A 16,451-nucleotide genomic window follows, 5' to 3' on the forward strand; every position below is an offset into this window, starting at 1 on the left:
TTTCTTCCTTGTTTTGTTTTGTCTTGTTGATTCAGGGAAGTTTTTGCGGGGTATTTTTGCAAAGTCAATAATGCTGTGATGAAGACGCATTGATTTTGATCACATGCACAATGGGAAGTTGCATCTTAAACAGCCGATAGGCTAGGGCAGCAGCGGCGGTTTCTTTTGAGGTTTTACAGTGCGCTCGCCGCGGGGTCGTGAACTTCTGCGGCGGGCCGGCGGCTGATGGCGAAAACACAAAGAACATGCAGACATACTTGCTTGTAAAACGTATTTTATTTAATAGGGCAACTCAAAATGATGAAACTACATAACGACGACGGCTTTTCAAACACAGATTTCTTTTAAATAATCGGACACTCTTTTGGTATTTTCGATATCATTTAGGAACATCGAAATTTTCAAAACATCGAAATTTTTTCGATATATATCGAAAATCCGATATTACGATATGATTATAAAAGTGACATCGGCGATTTCGATGTCAAAAAAATATCGAGTTTTTTAGTATTTTCGATATATCGACGGACGTTAGTCATAGCTCCCCGGTTATGCAGCGATTTTCCAAATCATATTTAGACTTCTCCATCACTTGTGTCTTTCAAAAACAGGCTGGAAACACATCTAATGCAAATCACTTTTGGTCAGGCCGTGTGTAAATGTTTATTCTGTTTTTCCATTGGTAAATCATATGCTTTCATCTTATTTGGTATTATGTTCATGTATGTTGATTTTATTCATTTGGTTTTACCCATATACTCCAATGTGTGTTAGCACTGTATGTTCAGTAATTACCCGAGTGCTGTGATAAAAATCACAGGCATATTACTCAGATGGGAACCCATGACCTTTGCAATTCTAGAGCAGTATCATACCAAATGGACCACCGAGATTGACCGGTAGCTAGACAGTTTGAATTCTATGTTTTATCAGCTGGTACTGCAAACAATTTAATAGATGTGAAATTTGAATTGGGGATAAAGAATATTCATTTTGGTTGTACCCATATACACCGATGTGTGTAAGCACTGTATACTCAGTACTTACCTGAGTTATGTTGGTTTTGTTTTTATGCTCGTGTTTGCTCTCTATGCGACAATTTGTTTGCGGATTTGTGAACATTATAAATGGGCTATATTTTTATTTAATTTTCTTTCAGGCAACGAAGGTTACATCGTCAACATCTACCCTGACATCATAGACTACCCACACGTCGGTTCCAACCTAACGTTTCAATGTGAGCTGAGCGGGTTGTATCCTAGCAACCCAATCTGGCTGGATCCAGTCTCAATGCAGGTTAAACCTCACTCTCAAGGTAGGTTAATTTATTACCAGGTACGCAAACCAGATTGATCCGGTCCTAACCCAGATTGATCTGGTCTCAATAAGGGAATAAAAGGGTAGCGACGAGTTCTTAAACGGCCGTTTAAAACCGGCAGGGGCGTTGCCTTGTGATAAAGGCCCAAGCTGAAAGCAAGGGCTTTTATCGCACGGCAACAACCCTGCAAACTTTTAAACAGCCATTTAAGAATGAGTCACTACTCTTTTATTCCCATTCATAAATGCCTTTTTGGTTAAAAGGCATAACAAAGTAAGAAACTCTGTAAAGCGGTTATAAACAGAGCTAATAAACAGAGCTCCAGCGACCGTTTAAATATCCCCACGTGAGGCGCTCTCCACCAATAGGAATAGCGAAACTGTCTGAGGTATTTATGAATGCAGGTTAATTTTATTACCTGGTATTTAAACCAGGGCCCAATTTCATTGCTCTGCTTACCATAAGCTTGTGGAAGCAGGGAATACTTTTCAAATGCTTGCATCAAGCCTATTTCACAGGTTAGTAGTGAACTTTTGCTTGTGCATGTGTGAACTCCACATTACGAGACATTCTTTGCTTACACAGCCAGTGCCGAAATAAGCGGGGAATGTTGGAAGCCACTTAATTCGGTAGTAAGCAGAGCCATGAAATCAGGCATTGACGGTTCCGGTCTCAATGGAGGTGAGAACTCACTCTCCATGTACGAGAATCGACCATATTTAATCCTTGTATCCTTTCTGGTTGTTCCTACATTGTAGGTGTCAATGATAGAGTCTTCATCCAGGAAGTCTCACCATCAGAAACTGCTCTGAAAATCTTCAATGTTCAACCCCAAGATTCAGGGACTTATGTTTGTGTTGTTGGAAAGCAGTTCAACTTCATCAATGTCACTGTGCAGAGTAAGTTTATTTTGTTTATATATATAAGAGATCGCCTTCTATAACGAGGCCATTGATGGAAACTTCAAGGTGGGGGCTAAATGATTTGGGCTGTCAACCGACATCAACTGCCACCAGGGGCACGTTGCCACCTATTCCTGGGGCTGAAACAGGGTTACCCCCTTCACAGTATATTAAAGGCAGTGGACACTATTGGTAATTACTCAAAATAATTATTGGCATAAAACCTTTCTTGGTGACGAGTAATGGGGAGAGGTTGATGGTATAAAACACTGTGAGAAATGGCTCCCTCTGAAGTGCTATAGTTTTCGCGAAAGAAGTAATTTTCCACAAATTTGATTTCGAGACCTCGGGTTTAGAACTTGAGGTCTCAAAATCAACCATCTAAACGCACACAACTTCGTGTGACAAGGGTGTTTTTTCTTTCATTATTATCTCGCAACTTCAGTGACCGCTTGATCTCAAATTTTCACAGGTTTGTTATTTTATGCATATGTTGAGATACACCAACTGTGAAGGCTAGTCTTTGACAATTACCAATAGTGTCCACTGCCTTTAAGATGTAGGAATTGGAATCACCCAATAGGAGCCTGGCTGGTAGAGCAGAATGCACTACCTTCTCAACTTGGTTATTCAATTTGATGCTACTAAACAATTTGTATAATAAAACCTATTCCTATATTTAGTTCCAGAATGCCTAGCACCATGGGCTAACACTGTCTATTCGTTATCTTTTGTTCATTTGAACACTTTGCTGCTTAAGAACCAAACCATATGGTATATTCAATGCAATTCAATTAAAAAAACTTCAATCATTCTTAATAGGCAATTTCATTATCACATTAAAATAATATTTGTTCCTGTATTTAGTTCCAGAATGCCTTGCACTATGGACTAAAACTGTCTATTTGTCATCTTTTGTTCATTGAAACACTCTGCTGCTAAAGAACCAAACCATTCAACATTCTGCATTTATATTCAATGCAATTCACAAACAAACAAAACTTTAATCATCCTTAACAGGCAATTTCATTACCACAGGAAAATAATATTTGTTCCTATATTTAGTTCCAGAATGCCTAGCACTACGGACTAACACTTTCCATTGGTCATCATTTGTTATCTAAACACTTTTCTGCTTAGGAACTAATAATCCTTTTTTTCTGTCTTTAGTTCCAGAATGCCTAGCACCTTGCCTGAATGGCGGATATTGTATCTTTGGTGAATGTCAATGCCCACCAGACTTTGAAGGGGATCAATGTCAGTCACTTGGTAAGAAACCTGTCAATAATGATAGTAAGAGTAATAATAATACTTAGATTATAAATTTGGTTTGTGGTAACACCATGTGTGTATCTACTTGCCAGGTAGAGTTTGTTCTTAGAGAACTGTCTTTCTTTATTCTACTACCGCGGAGTAGATTGTTCGGGTGTTCGGGAGACTTCTCAGTTCTGGAAAGAACTGTCCTGCTTATTAACTATTACCTGGTATAGATATAGGCTGGGACTTCTACTTTATCTTATATTATCATAATTAACTGTACTACCGCTGAGTCAGTTCTTAATTTGGTCTTAACGTTTCGACTAGCTTACTCTTGTCATCATCAGGATGATTAGGCTTATAACAAAAAATGTTAGAGTTCGGTTGTGAACTTCAATAAGTCTGACTAATTTTGGGCGATCAGTTGGTATAGTGGTGTCTTTCCACCTCCAGGACCCCCAGTTTCAATCACACTGGGGGAACTACATGGATTGGGCTTTTAGTCCCCACCCTACCGCTACTTGGGTTCCTCCCCTCCCACATTTAAAACCAAAACTTTTCTTCCTTGTCTTCTCCTCATTGGGTCCTTGACTTCACCACCAGAATAAATTAAGTTAAAGGATTCAGGTACTTTTTGTAACACAAAACACAATGTCCACAGATTTATATTAAACTCACACTGTTTGAAGATAATGATAGTAGAAAGTATACGTTAAAATATTAGTTGCTGAGTGGAGTTTTTGAGAAATTAGTAAAACAATGTTATGAAAATGCGTTTTTAAATGCTAAAATAATTTGCGTCTCATGATCACTGAGACGAAAATTATTTTCATGACATTGTTTGACTCATTTCTCAAAAACTACAGCAACTCAGCAAGTAATATTTTCAGGGAAGCTTTCTACTATCATTATCTTCAAACTGTGTAAGTTTAGTGTACTTCTTTGGACATTGTGTTTTTTTGTCCTAAAAAAAGTACATAGACCCTTTAAATGAAAACAAATTATGCAAATTTGTAAAGCTAAAATAGTACATTTGGTTGGTTAACCAAACAAAGTTGGATATCGTTTGGTTGTGAACTTCAATAAGTATGACTATATTTTTGATTTTGTATAGCTAAATTACTACATTTTGTGGTTTGTTTATGTTATATTCATAAAGATTTCATAAACATATTTTATATTATTTCATTTAGTTCCTCCATCGTTCAGCCTGGTCATCACTCCGGCCCCGGGTCAAACCCCAATCATTGGTGGAACTTTGACCTTTCTATGTGAGATGACACAATCTAGTGAGGTCAGCTTTCCATTCTGGATGACCCCGGATGGTTACATCGTGACCTCTCATGATGCTGGTAAGCATTACCACGGGTTCCCATTGTTTTTAGTCAGTTTGCTTAAAGGCACTGGACACTATTGGTAATTGTTAAAGACCAGTCTTCTCACTCGGTGTATCCCTTCTCTTTTGTTTTCATCTCAAAGCGCAAAGGGACTTCTCTGTGATTGTGATATACACTCTATTCAAATGGTTCATTATTATTAACATACATGTATGCATTAAATAACAAATCTGTGAAAACTTTGACTCAAAATTGCAAGAGATTAATGAAAGAAAAAAACTGTTGTTGCCTAATAAATGGCTTCAGCTGGAGTCTTAATATTTGAGTGAGAATATACCTTTCTCAAAAACTATACATGTTCTCATTGTTCTTGTCAAATTGCCTAAAGGCTCTAGACACTATTGGTAACTACTCAAAGTAATTGTTAGCACAAAACTTGGTAACAAGCGTTTTGAGATTTTTTTTATGTAAGACGCTATGTTAAAAATAAATTATTAATATTATCATCATACTGGGGAAACAGCCCGTTTAATACAAACATCAACTATTGATGTGTAGGGGATGAACGAAAAATACATATTTTATTCACCTTTATCGATAACAGTTTTTTCCCCAGAAAATGTGAAAATATAGACCCTAAAGAAGCATAAAACCACATAAAACAAAATTAAAATTAATTTTTTTTTTAACCCTCCCATCACTCAACATCCCTGTACTGAAAAATTGGTTGTGCAACAAGCGACTCATTTTTTTGTAGAGCCTGTCACATATAATAATACTTTTATTTATTGTTGCAGAGAGTTCCGATGGTGTTCACGTTGTTAGTCTTGACAGCACGGCCATCCGACTAGTGATTAACAATCTGAATGAACGAGACGAAGGAAGCTATAAATGTGTAGCTGGACCAGTGGAAGCTGAAATCAACGTCACTCTATTTGGTATGGCCAGTATTTTATGTTCATAAATGAATGCAAGAATGGAGCACTCTTCCTAACCACGTCAAGGATGCTAACACTCTTCACATTTTCAAGAAACTCCTCAAATGTTTTCTATTCCAACAAGTGTATCAGCATTAACTTCATCCAACTGTCTTGAGCGCCTTGGAACAACTTTGGTTGATTTTGGCGCTATATAAATTCCCTCTGATTGATTGATTGATTGATTCATGTATATTCCCAAAGAAATTAAATGTTGTATTTCGGCGGCTCGGTGCTCTAAGATCATTAAACTGCCATTTCATATTTTTAACGATCAAAAGTTGATTAAATGAGAAATGCATATATCAATTAGTAAATAATAAACCAAAGGACTGTTTCTTTTTATCAAACAAACACTTTGAAGACCACTCCTGATCAATAAACTTCCAATCTACCAGGAGCTCCAAAGTATGTTAAAGGTAGTGGACACTATTGGTAGTTACTCAAAATAATGATTAGCATAGAACCTTACTTGGTAACGAGTAATGGGGAGAGGTTGGTAGTATAAAACATTGTGAGAAATGGCTCCCTCTGAAGTAACAAAGTTTTTGAGAAAGAAGTAATTTTCCATGAATTTGATTTTGAGACCTCAGAATTAGATTTTTAGGTCTCCGAATCAAGCATCTGAAAGCACATAACTTCGTGTGACAAGGGTGTTTTTTTCTTTCATTATTATCTCGCAACTTCAACGACCCATTGAGCTCAAATTTTCACAAGTTTGTTATTTTATGCATATGTTGAGATACACCGAGTGAGAAGACTGGTCTTTGACAATTACCAATAGTGTCCAGTGTCTTTGAATCCAGACAAACTGAACAAATGATCTCATAGTGCTGGGCAGATGATTTTTTTTTTCTTTCTGTAAGACACCCGATATATATAATAATGACAGCAACACAAAAGAAAGAAAAAAAGAAGGAAAGAAATTATAAACATTCCCGTCTTGTTTTGAATCACTACTTTTTAATTATTTACCAGCAATCACTGTTAGCAATGTTTACAACTGTGATACTTAATAACCCAGGTCAAAATTCCAGTTGAACCTAGTTAAACTGGGTTTAACTGGAACTAGTTGAAACCAGTAGATAAACTAGTTAAACACAGTTAAAACCAGTTGGTTTAATATGGAAAATGGACAGAAACCAACTGGTTTATAATTTAAACCTAGTTAAACACAGTTAAACCTACATGTAGTCCAAACCAGTTGGTTAATATGGAAAATGGACGAGTTTGATCACTATCCAGTTGAACCAATTGACCCCAGTTAACTAGGTTCAACTGGAACTTTGACCTGGGAATAGACAAGTTGAACATGACATCATTGCCCACCATCTTTGATGACAAACAATGGGACAAATCAGCGTGAACTCTCAGCCAATGATAGCGATTCACTAAAGTTTATTCAAAATTACTCAGAGAAGTTTCTACTATTTTTTCTTGCCCATTTTGTAAAGGTACATTTTGAGCGCCCATGTCTGTATGGTGCATTTCTTGCCCTTGTTGTAGACGTAAAGTTTGAGCGCCCATGTCTGTAACAATCTCTTGTGACCCATACATGTAACTAGTTTTACAAATGTACATGTAGAATGATAATTTAAGCAAATGAGCACATGCATATTCATATGGTGTATTCAAATTACTCAGAAGTTTTTACTCTGTTTTCTTGCCCCTATTGTAGAGGTACATGTACAGTTTGAGAGTCCATGTCTGTAACAATCTTGTGTATCTAGTTGTAGAATGGTAGTTTGAAACAAACAAGCTCATGCATATTCATAAGGTTTATTCAAATTACTCAGAAGTTTCTACAATGTTTTCTTGCCCCTATTGTAGAGCTACAGTGTGAGCGGCCATGTCTGTAACAATCTTGTGTATCTAGTTGTAGAATGGTAGTTTGAAACAAATGAGCTCATGCATACTCATAAGGTTTATTCAAATTACTCAGAAGTTTCTACTACGTTTTCTTTCCCCTATTGTAGAGCGACAGTGTGAGCGGCCATGTCTGTATGGTAGTGCGTGTGTCAATGGAACATGTCTATGTCCCTATGGACTCCAAGGTGACTTCTGCCAGATACAAGGTATGACCTCAAAGTTTGAATAATAATACTAATACGCAGTTCTAAGATTATAAGTTGTAACACACACAAGTGGAATACGGAAAAAATATAGCGCTTGTGAGTCCCATATCCAAGTACCATTTCCAACTAGGCTGAAGGCCTGATAATTTGGTGTAATCGGGGTGATTGGCATGATCTTCATAAGGTCTTAGTGCTGTGTGAACGGGGTATTAGCAATAAGTGCACTGGGTTCTTTTACATGCATTACCAAACACATGGCCTGGCGGCTTTATGTCCCATCCAAAAGACAAAGCATATGGTTAAAGGAACACATTGCCTTGGATCGGTCGAGTTGGTCTTTGAAAAGCGTTCTGTAACCGTTTGTTATAAAATGGATATTGGTAGAAAGATGTTGTAAAAGTAGAATACAATGATCTACACAAATATGCCTCGAAATTGCGTGGTTTTCTTTTAACCTCGTCGACTAACACGGTCGGCCATTTATGGGAGTCAAATTTTTGACTCCCATAAATGGCCGACCGTGTTAGTTCGCGACGTAAAAGGAAAACCGTGCAATTTTGAGTGATACTTGTGTGGATCATTATATTCTACTTTTAAAACATCTTTCTAACCATATGCATTTCATAACAAACGGTTTCAAACGCTTTTAATAGACCAACTCGTCCGATCCAAGGCAACGTGTTGCTTTTAAGGACACAAGTGTCACGACTGGGATTCTAACCCACACCCTGTTGATCAGAAACACCGGAACATGAGTTTGGTGCTCTTATCCACTCGGCCAAGTACACACAGAGACTTGAACATTCTTAACCATTTAACGTATAATGACACCTTGAGATGCCATATTTTGGGGGTAAACTTAGGGTAGACGTTGTTTTACATCTGGACCAACTTCGGATTTATCTGCCATTTTTCTTTTGACATGCAGCTGGCTGATGTTTTATTCGTGTAGATTTTCCATTTCGTTTGTTTACAACTGTACTAAGAGTGACATCAAGTTCTTGAAAACATGCATTGTGAAATTCCTTAACTATTCCCGATCCCTCAGATATGGTTGCAGGTCGATACCAAAAATACTAAGAGTGACATCAAGTTCTTGAAAACATGCATTGTGAAATCCCTTAACTATTCCCGATCCCTCAGATACGGTTGCAGGTCGATACCAAAAATACATGAAATAGTTAAATATACAGACATTAAGTTGTTAATGACTGATTTTGTTTACTAACCCTTTTGTTGTTGTTGTTGTTGTTGTAGTCCCAGGTACTGAGTGTACCCTTCTCTGTGCCAATGATGGTCTTTGCATCAATCAACGGTGCTACTGCCAAGAAGGATACTTAGGAGAACTCTGCCAGATATTTGGTAAGTGAAATCCCCCCCCCCCCCCCCAGTTGAATTTTATCTTATCACATTGTTGCTACATGTATTCGCCGACGTACACTTAGACACACACTGTTGATGTTATTCCTTGTACTTCGTGATTGCTTTATTTGTCTTTTGTAAAGCAGTTGTTTTGTTTCATTTTGTAGGCAAATCCCACTTTTTGAACCTGCATCCACATTCATATTGACTGTACTTTGAAATAAGTTTTTGTTTTGAATGGGACAAAAAAGAAGGACATTTGACCCATTGTACCTTGGGAGGTGGCTTTCGGCAGTTTGGTAAAATTTGGTAGGTTTTTTTTTCCGGGGGGGGGGGGGGGGGGGGGGGGGGTCTGCATTTTTTCCTTCTTACTTCTACCATCCTCTACATGCCAAATTCCAGACCAACTCCAGAAGTAAACAATTTTTTGGCAAGGAAGGGTCAGAACACAGCGATACGTTAGCTCATTTGTGCTGACCGCTATCAAATGATGCGATGAGCAGTTGGAGCGATGAGCTGTCGTGTGGCTAGCTGGGATATCTAATTACCAATTGCCGTTGTGCTGTTTTTATGTTTGGATTTTACTAATTGTGTGTGTATTTTTTTTATTTTTTTTTAAGTTGTATCCTTTTGTTAGTAGTCAGGGCCCAATTTCATAGAGCTGCCAAGCAAACAAAATTTGCTTAGCAAGAAATTTCTTAGATATTTCTGGATAAAACAAGATTACGAACCAAATTTCCATTTGTTGCATTTTGCGTGTGACTGGTATTCAGCTGTTGTTTGCTTATCCTGAAAATCACTTGGAAAGTTGGTTGGTAATCCTGTTTTTATCAAGGCAAAAATTTCATGCTAAGCAAATTTTTGTGCTTAGCAGCTCTATGAAATTTGGCCCTATTGTATTGTATTCGCATACAGTTCTTTGACAAGGTCATTATAATTTCCCAGGTGGGGGATAATTAATTCTTATCTATATATATATTTATCTATCTTTATCTTTATCTTTTTTTTGTTTCCAGTGGGTGACACTTTTAACATCACTGTGGTAACCATCGATGATCAAATACCCAGCTTAGGTCGAGATGTCCAAATTGTCTGTGAAGTCGAAGGAGATGGTGTTTTCCCTTCACCAATGTGGATTAGTCCTCAACAATCCACCATCCCATCTCTAGAAGAAGGTTAGTACCACACCCATCTTGGCCATGAGCAACGCTTTAGTTGAATAATGTCCTGTAACCTTAAAGATAAGTATGTGTCCAAATTGTCTGTGAGGTCGAAGGAGATCGTGTTTTCTTTTCACTAATGTGGATTTGGCCCCAACAATCCACCATCCCATCTCTAGAAGAAGGTCAGTGTCTTAAGTGCGTCGCCCCCCTTGGCCCTGAGCAACACCCAGTAATTTTTGTAAAATTTTTTATTCAGCCATTTTACAAAGTACCGTAACAATATTTTCAAACAAAAATAAAATAAAATAAACATGTTTTACAGAACTACCCGTAGGCATACATGCTAAATAATGGCAACTAAAGCACTGGTCCTGAATGAAGATGACTGACATAAAGGTTTGGATACAACAAGAAACATGTGAAGAATAGATGAGAGATGAGGGTAGATTGGGTAAGAACAGGAAATGGGGTGGGAGAGGGTGGGTGCAAATGGTGTCTCCCCCCCCCCCCAGAACCAAGTCACAGAAGCAACCTCAAGAGTCCTCCCTCACATTCTGAAAACTCTGAAATTTGAAGTTAAATCTTTCTCAAAATGCTGAATACTATCAAACGCTGCTGTAGGCTTCTAACCGAAGGTTATAATTGCCATTAATGTTAAGATTGATAACCTTCCCTTTAAAGATACTGGACACTATTGGTAATTGTCAAAGACCAGTCTTCTCACTTGGTATGTCTAAACATATGCATAAAATAACAAACCTGTAAAAATTTGAACTCAATTCGTTGTGGAAGTTGCGAGATAATAATGAAAGAAAAAACACCCTTGTTGCACAAGTTGTGTGCTTTCAGATGCCTGATTTTGAGACCTCAAAATCTAATTCTTAGGTCTCAAAATCTAATTCAAATATTTTAGTGAGAATGTACTTCTTTCTCAAAAACTACATTACTTCAGAGGGAGCCGTTTCTCACAATGTTTTACACTATCAACAGTTACTCGTTACCAAGTAAGGTTTTATGCTAATAATTATTTTGAGTAATTACCAATAGTGTTAACTGCCTTTATGATTAACCGTTGACCTTTGACCTGTTTCATTCTAACTATAGGTGGTTCAAATCACATAAATGTTGACACCCCACAACCATGGACTACAATACTTAACATTAACGACATCTCTGCTGATGATGAAGGCATATATACATGCATAGTTGGACAATATACCAATACCTACATATTCGTTGTTGGAGGTAAGTCTATAACCCCACCCCCTGATGTTCATTCACATAACGATAATATTTTTGCAGGGAAAAGCTCAGCTCACAGTTTACTAACCTTTGTCTTCTTGTCTGACCCAGGGGTAGCCAGGCCTGTGAAATCTCTGGGGATATCAGCTTTTTTTATTGATCAGGCAGATTTTTTATTTACGCTTTTTTTCCATCCTTTTTTGGTCCATAATTGTTTTTTTTTTTTTTTATTCCCCCCCTCCCCGGCATGCTTTATGTAAGATAATATACAACTAGAATAATGTGAGATAAGCTTAGTTACTGGATTAATGGGGAGCCCCAATTCGACCGGCATAAATGCGTGACGCGCGCTCACTTGACATTACACGATTATTCTTACATCATGTAGTGTTTCAGCTCCTTTTTTAAAGGTCCACTCACAGGCCTGGGTAGCACATTATGGGTTTTTAGTGAATTAATTGTGAACAGGTGAACCAAATTTTGCAGGATTGCCCGGTCTAGTGTAAAAGGGGAACAATGTAACTTTCCTATGCCACAATGTTTTGAAAACCTAAACTTGATCATGTCCTTTGTAGTATCTGACTGTGAGAGACGTTGTGCAAACGGTGGTCAGTGCGTGGAAGGACTGTGTCGATGTCGGGACAGATATAGTGGAAGGTTCTGTGAAGTCTACTTACCAGGTAAAGTCTGAACAATGTTTCTCTATATCTTTGTTTTGTCAGGCTAATTCACATTATTGATGTCTACTTTAGAATGGTGCATTGTATTAACTGATTGATTTGAAGACACTGGACAGCTTTGGTAATTGTCAAAGACCAGTTTTCTCACTCAGTGTATCTCAACATATGCACAAAATAACAAACCTGTAAAAATTTGAACTCAATTGGTCGTCGAAGTTGCGAGATAATAATGGAAGAAAAAACACCCTTGTCACATGCTTGATTTTCTGAGGTCTCAAAATCAAATTCATGGAAAATTACTTGTTTCTCGAAAACTACGTTACTTCTTAGAGGGAGCCGTTTCTCACAATGTTTTATACTATCAACAGCTTTCCATTGCTTGTTACCAAGTAAGTTTTTTATGCTAACAATTATTTTGAGTAATTACCAATAGTGTCCAGTGCCTTTAACAGATACATGTAAACCGTTGTCCAGTGGTGAGACTGCACGACTTGCAATTACAACGATATGGGTTTGAATCCTACCAAGCTAACTGCTGATTTCACAATGACTAGGATAAATATTGTCGTCTAGTTACAAAATCCCAATTTCTTGATTTGTGCAATTCATAATCATAGACTTTAAACTAATGTTGGTATGAGAGAGACTGGCTGTTGCCAGTTTGGTGTTTATATCCCCTTTCAGGAGTTTGCTGAGTTCCCTTGATGGGAAGATCATCTAAACAAACAAACAATTGATAATGTCATGTTGTTTTTAGTGCATATCCAGACATACACTAAGGAAACAAAATTAACAGAAATATTGCGTTGTATTTCTACGTTAATGATTGAGTATTTTAAAAAAAAAGTCTGAAACCACATTTACAAATTGTTACAAAAATTCTAACAGAGGTTTTAAAACTTGAAACATTGTTTGCATTTTATAAATCCAAATACCGGTAAATTGTTCAACAACAAAATATGATTAGGGTGGACTGCGCACTTGGTACAAAACCTAAACTTGTGCATGTCCTTTTGTAGTTGCTGATTGTGAGATTCCATGTGCAAACGGTGGTCAGTGTGTAGAAGGGTTATGTCGATGCCCAGACAGATATAGTGGAAGATTCTGTGAAGTCTACTTACCAGGTAAAAACTCAATAGACCCTTCCCATGAAATATGCTAATTATATTCATGCATGCATACAGACCTTATTGGTTGGCAAACGCCAAAGAGATGTGCACTAAGCAGACGCGCAATGGCTTCTATGTCACGGACGCCGTTAGCTGTGTAAAAAACAGCGCGATGTTCCCTCATTTTGCCAACCAACGCCATAGAGATGTGCACTAAGCAGACACGCAATTGCGTCTGCGTCACGGACGCCGTTAGCTGTGTAAAAAACAGCGCGATGTTCCCTCATTTTGCCAACCAAAATGTTAGTGCGCACGCGCTATGTGCAGTTTACATTTTTCATGGGAAGGGTCTATCAGGTAATTTTGTTCACTACTTACAGGGATGAGATTTCTCTGTTAAGAAAACAAAACAAAAAACAAGAGAAAACTTACTTCTTGTATAACTGAAATAAAATTCAAAAGAAGGCAAGGATATTGAAAAAGGGAGACCACAACATTAGGGCTGATCTGTCGGTAGAGCGTCGGCACGTTAATCGGGAGGTCATTGGTTCAAATCCTGCTCTTGTCAAATTGCCTTTGTTCAACCCCAACAACAGTTGACACCTCATTTCAGGCACATGCCTCTTTTTTTCCTTTCTTTTTATAATTCCAATTCTCTGTGGTTGAAAATAAAGGAAGAAAATGGTAGCGACGAGTTCTTAAACTGCCGTTTGAATCCAGCAGGAACGTGGGCGTGCGTTCGGCTCGGGCCTTTATCACTTGGCCACGACCCCGCAAGGTTTTAAAAGGCAGTTTAATAATGAGTCACTACTCTTTTATTCCCATTCATAAATGCCTTTTTGGTTAAAAGGCGTAATAAAGTATGAAACTCTGTAAAACTTATCCCTTTCCGAGGTCCTTGAGCTCTGGACATGTGTTGCATTTTTATGACATGACTGAGACAGTTTTCAGATGCATTGTACGCGTAGTATGCATCTACTTTGTAAACGTAACTGAAAACAACCAGTTATAAACATTCCAGCTGGTCATTATCAACTGTTTAAACACCCCCACGTGACGCGCTCTCTACCAATGGGAATAGCGAAATTGTCTGAGGTATCTATGAACGTGTTTTTAACAATGTTTGTTTTGTTGTAATAACTTGACTGATTTGGATGGTTTATTACCTATATTTGTTTGTATTAGTTCCAGAGTGTGAGTTACCCTGTCAGAATGGAGCTCCTTGTGTGAATGGTGTTTGCCATTGTCTAGCTGGGTTCACTGATCGCTATTGCAATGTTAAAGGTAAAGAAATATTTGTTGAGACAAAAATAATGTTTTGTGAAATTGTTTTAATCATTTCTTAAAAACTACAGCACCTCCGCAAGTAACATTTTAAGGGAAGCTTTCTACCATCGTTATATTCACCAGGGAGCTGAGATGGTTTGAGGAATAAGTTAAGGCCCAGTGATCAGGGGTAATAATGTTGGAAGAGCTTGATTTTATAATTGGTTATTTTGATTATTACTGTTTGTGTTATTATTATTGTGTCAGTTTAATTTAAATCTGCGGACATTTGTGTTTTGTGCCGTACAAAAAACAAAAAATATCTTTAAAGCAATCCCACAACATCGGTAAACAGTATTGTCCAAAGGCCCACACTTCGTGTATCACAACTTATATATAAAATAACAAACGGAGTCGGGAGAAAATAACGGGGAAACCCACCCTTGTTTCCGCACGTTTCGCCCGTGTCATGACATGTGTTTAAAATAAATCCGTTATTCTCGATATCGAAAATTGATAATTGTTTTAATGTTTTCTCAAAAAGTAAAGCATTTCATGGAATAATATTTCAAGGGAAGTCTTTCACCATTACCTTCTGTAAACCCTTTAAGTTATTTGTAAATCTGTGAACTTTTAATTTTTGTTCTGTTCAGAAAGTGTCAAATGGCTTTTTAAAACAAATAATATTTGTATTTTTCTGTTTTTATTTGACTAGTTGGCAATGGATACTTGTTGTACATAACAACCAATTTGAATCAACCTCCAACATTCGACCAGGAATTGATTGTGACTTGTGAGATTTTGAGTCAGAGTAAAGGACGTCCATGGTGGTCAGATACTGACAATCAACGCATCAGAAATAGTCAAGGTATTTTAGTGTATATATTTAAATGATTAAACTTCAAAACCTGTCGTTTAAGGTTTTTAAGTGCCATGTGGACATGTGCGCTTTATATTATTCAAACATTCGATTGTTTTATTCCTATAATATGAAAGTTTATACAGTAAAACTAACATGTGAAAATTTCATTTAAAATTGTGGTTGCGTTTTTGAGGTGTTTTTTTTTATGCTGAAAATTTAGACCAACAGAAAAAAAACTCTTGATAGGCAAAACACAATCTGAGTTTTCAGGTTCAAATTTTGGACCATAAAAACTGCTATATTTGTTTTCCTGTAACCACTTCAAAGTTTCTGAAAATATTTTATACTATTATCGGGATGATTTTATTGCCTTTATTTTTAAGAGAAATAAACAATCCCTTTAAATAGAATGACAAAAAAACGCTTGTTCTTGTTTACACAAAGTAAAATAGTTTGCAGCTATTTTTGCTTTTTATGTTGACATGCTCAATGAAATTAACAAAAGAAGTAACTGGACATGTAAGTTATGTTTGTGATCTGTGTTGGCCGTTTATGTCTACCTCCTTATTAGTGAGAATTATTTACTACAGCGGAGTTGATATTCAGAATTCCGGAGAATTCTCAGTTCTAAAAAGAACTGTCCTGCTTATTAACTACCACCTACATGTAGGCCCTATTTCATAAAGCACACAAGTATGCTAAGCACAGATAAGTATTACTTAACATAACCAGGTTACCAGCCAAACTTACATAAAGTTTACATTAGAATTAGAATGTTTTTATTGTCAGCATAATAAATAAACAGAATTTTAGATTGGCATATTGACCCAATCCACCCTTTTTTATTTTTATATTTTTTTAAATATTTATTTATATACGCAAGTCGCCAGACACACAAGGT

General features: G+C 37.1%; 1 protein-coding gene across 1 annotated transcript in view; it reads left to right on the plus strand.

Moving 5' to 3' along the window:
* The window catches only part of LOC117301759, a 241,232-nt gene that overhangs the window by 11,995 nt on the left and 212,786 nt on the right, over window positions 1-16,451 (plus strand). Inside the window, exons 10-22 of the mRNA XM_033785780.1 lie at window positions 1,160-1,315; window positions 2,077-2,217; window positions 3,391-3,489; window positions 4,671-4,829; window positions 5,612-5,752; window positions 7,768-7,866; window positions 9,124-9,228; window positions 10,245-10,403; window positions 11,496-11,636; window positions 12,209-12,313; window positions 13,333-13,437; window positions 14,608-14,706; window positions 15,404-15,556. Coding sequence (XP_033641671.1) covers window positions 1,160-1,315; window positions 2,077-2,217; window positions 3,391-3,489; window positions 4,671-4,829; window positions 5,612-5,752; window positions 7,768-7,866; window positions 9,124-9,228; window positions 10,245-10,403; window positions 11,496-11,636; window positions 12,209-12,313; window positions 13,333-13,437; window positions 14,608-14,706; window positions 15,404-15,556 — 1,662 coding nt within the window. The remainder of the gene's footprint in view (window positions 1-1,159; window positions 1,316-2,076; window positions 2,218-3,390; window positions 3,490-4,670; window positions 4,830-5,611; window positions 5,753-7,767; window positions 7,867-9,123; window positions 9,229-10,244; window positions 10,404-11,495; window positions 11,637-12,208; window positions 12,314-13,332; window positions 13,438-14,607; window positions 14,707-15,403; window positions 15,557-16,451) is intronic.

The sequence above is a fragment of the Asterias rubens genome, chromosome 17 (genome assembly GCF_902459465.1).
Source record: "Asterias rubens chromosome 17, eAstRub1.3, whole genome shotgun sequence".
Taxonomy (NCBI): domain Eukaryota; kingdom Metazoa; phylum Echinodermata; class Asteroidea; order Forcipulatida; family Asteriidae; genus Asterias; species Asterias rubens.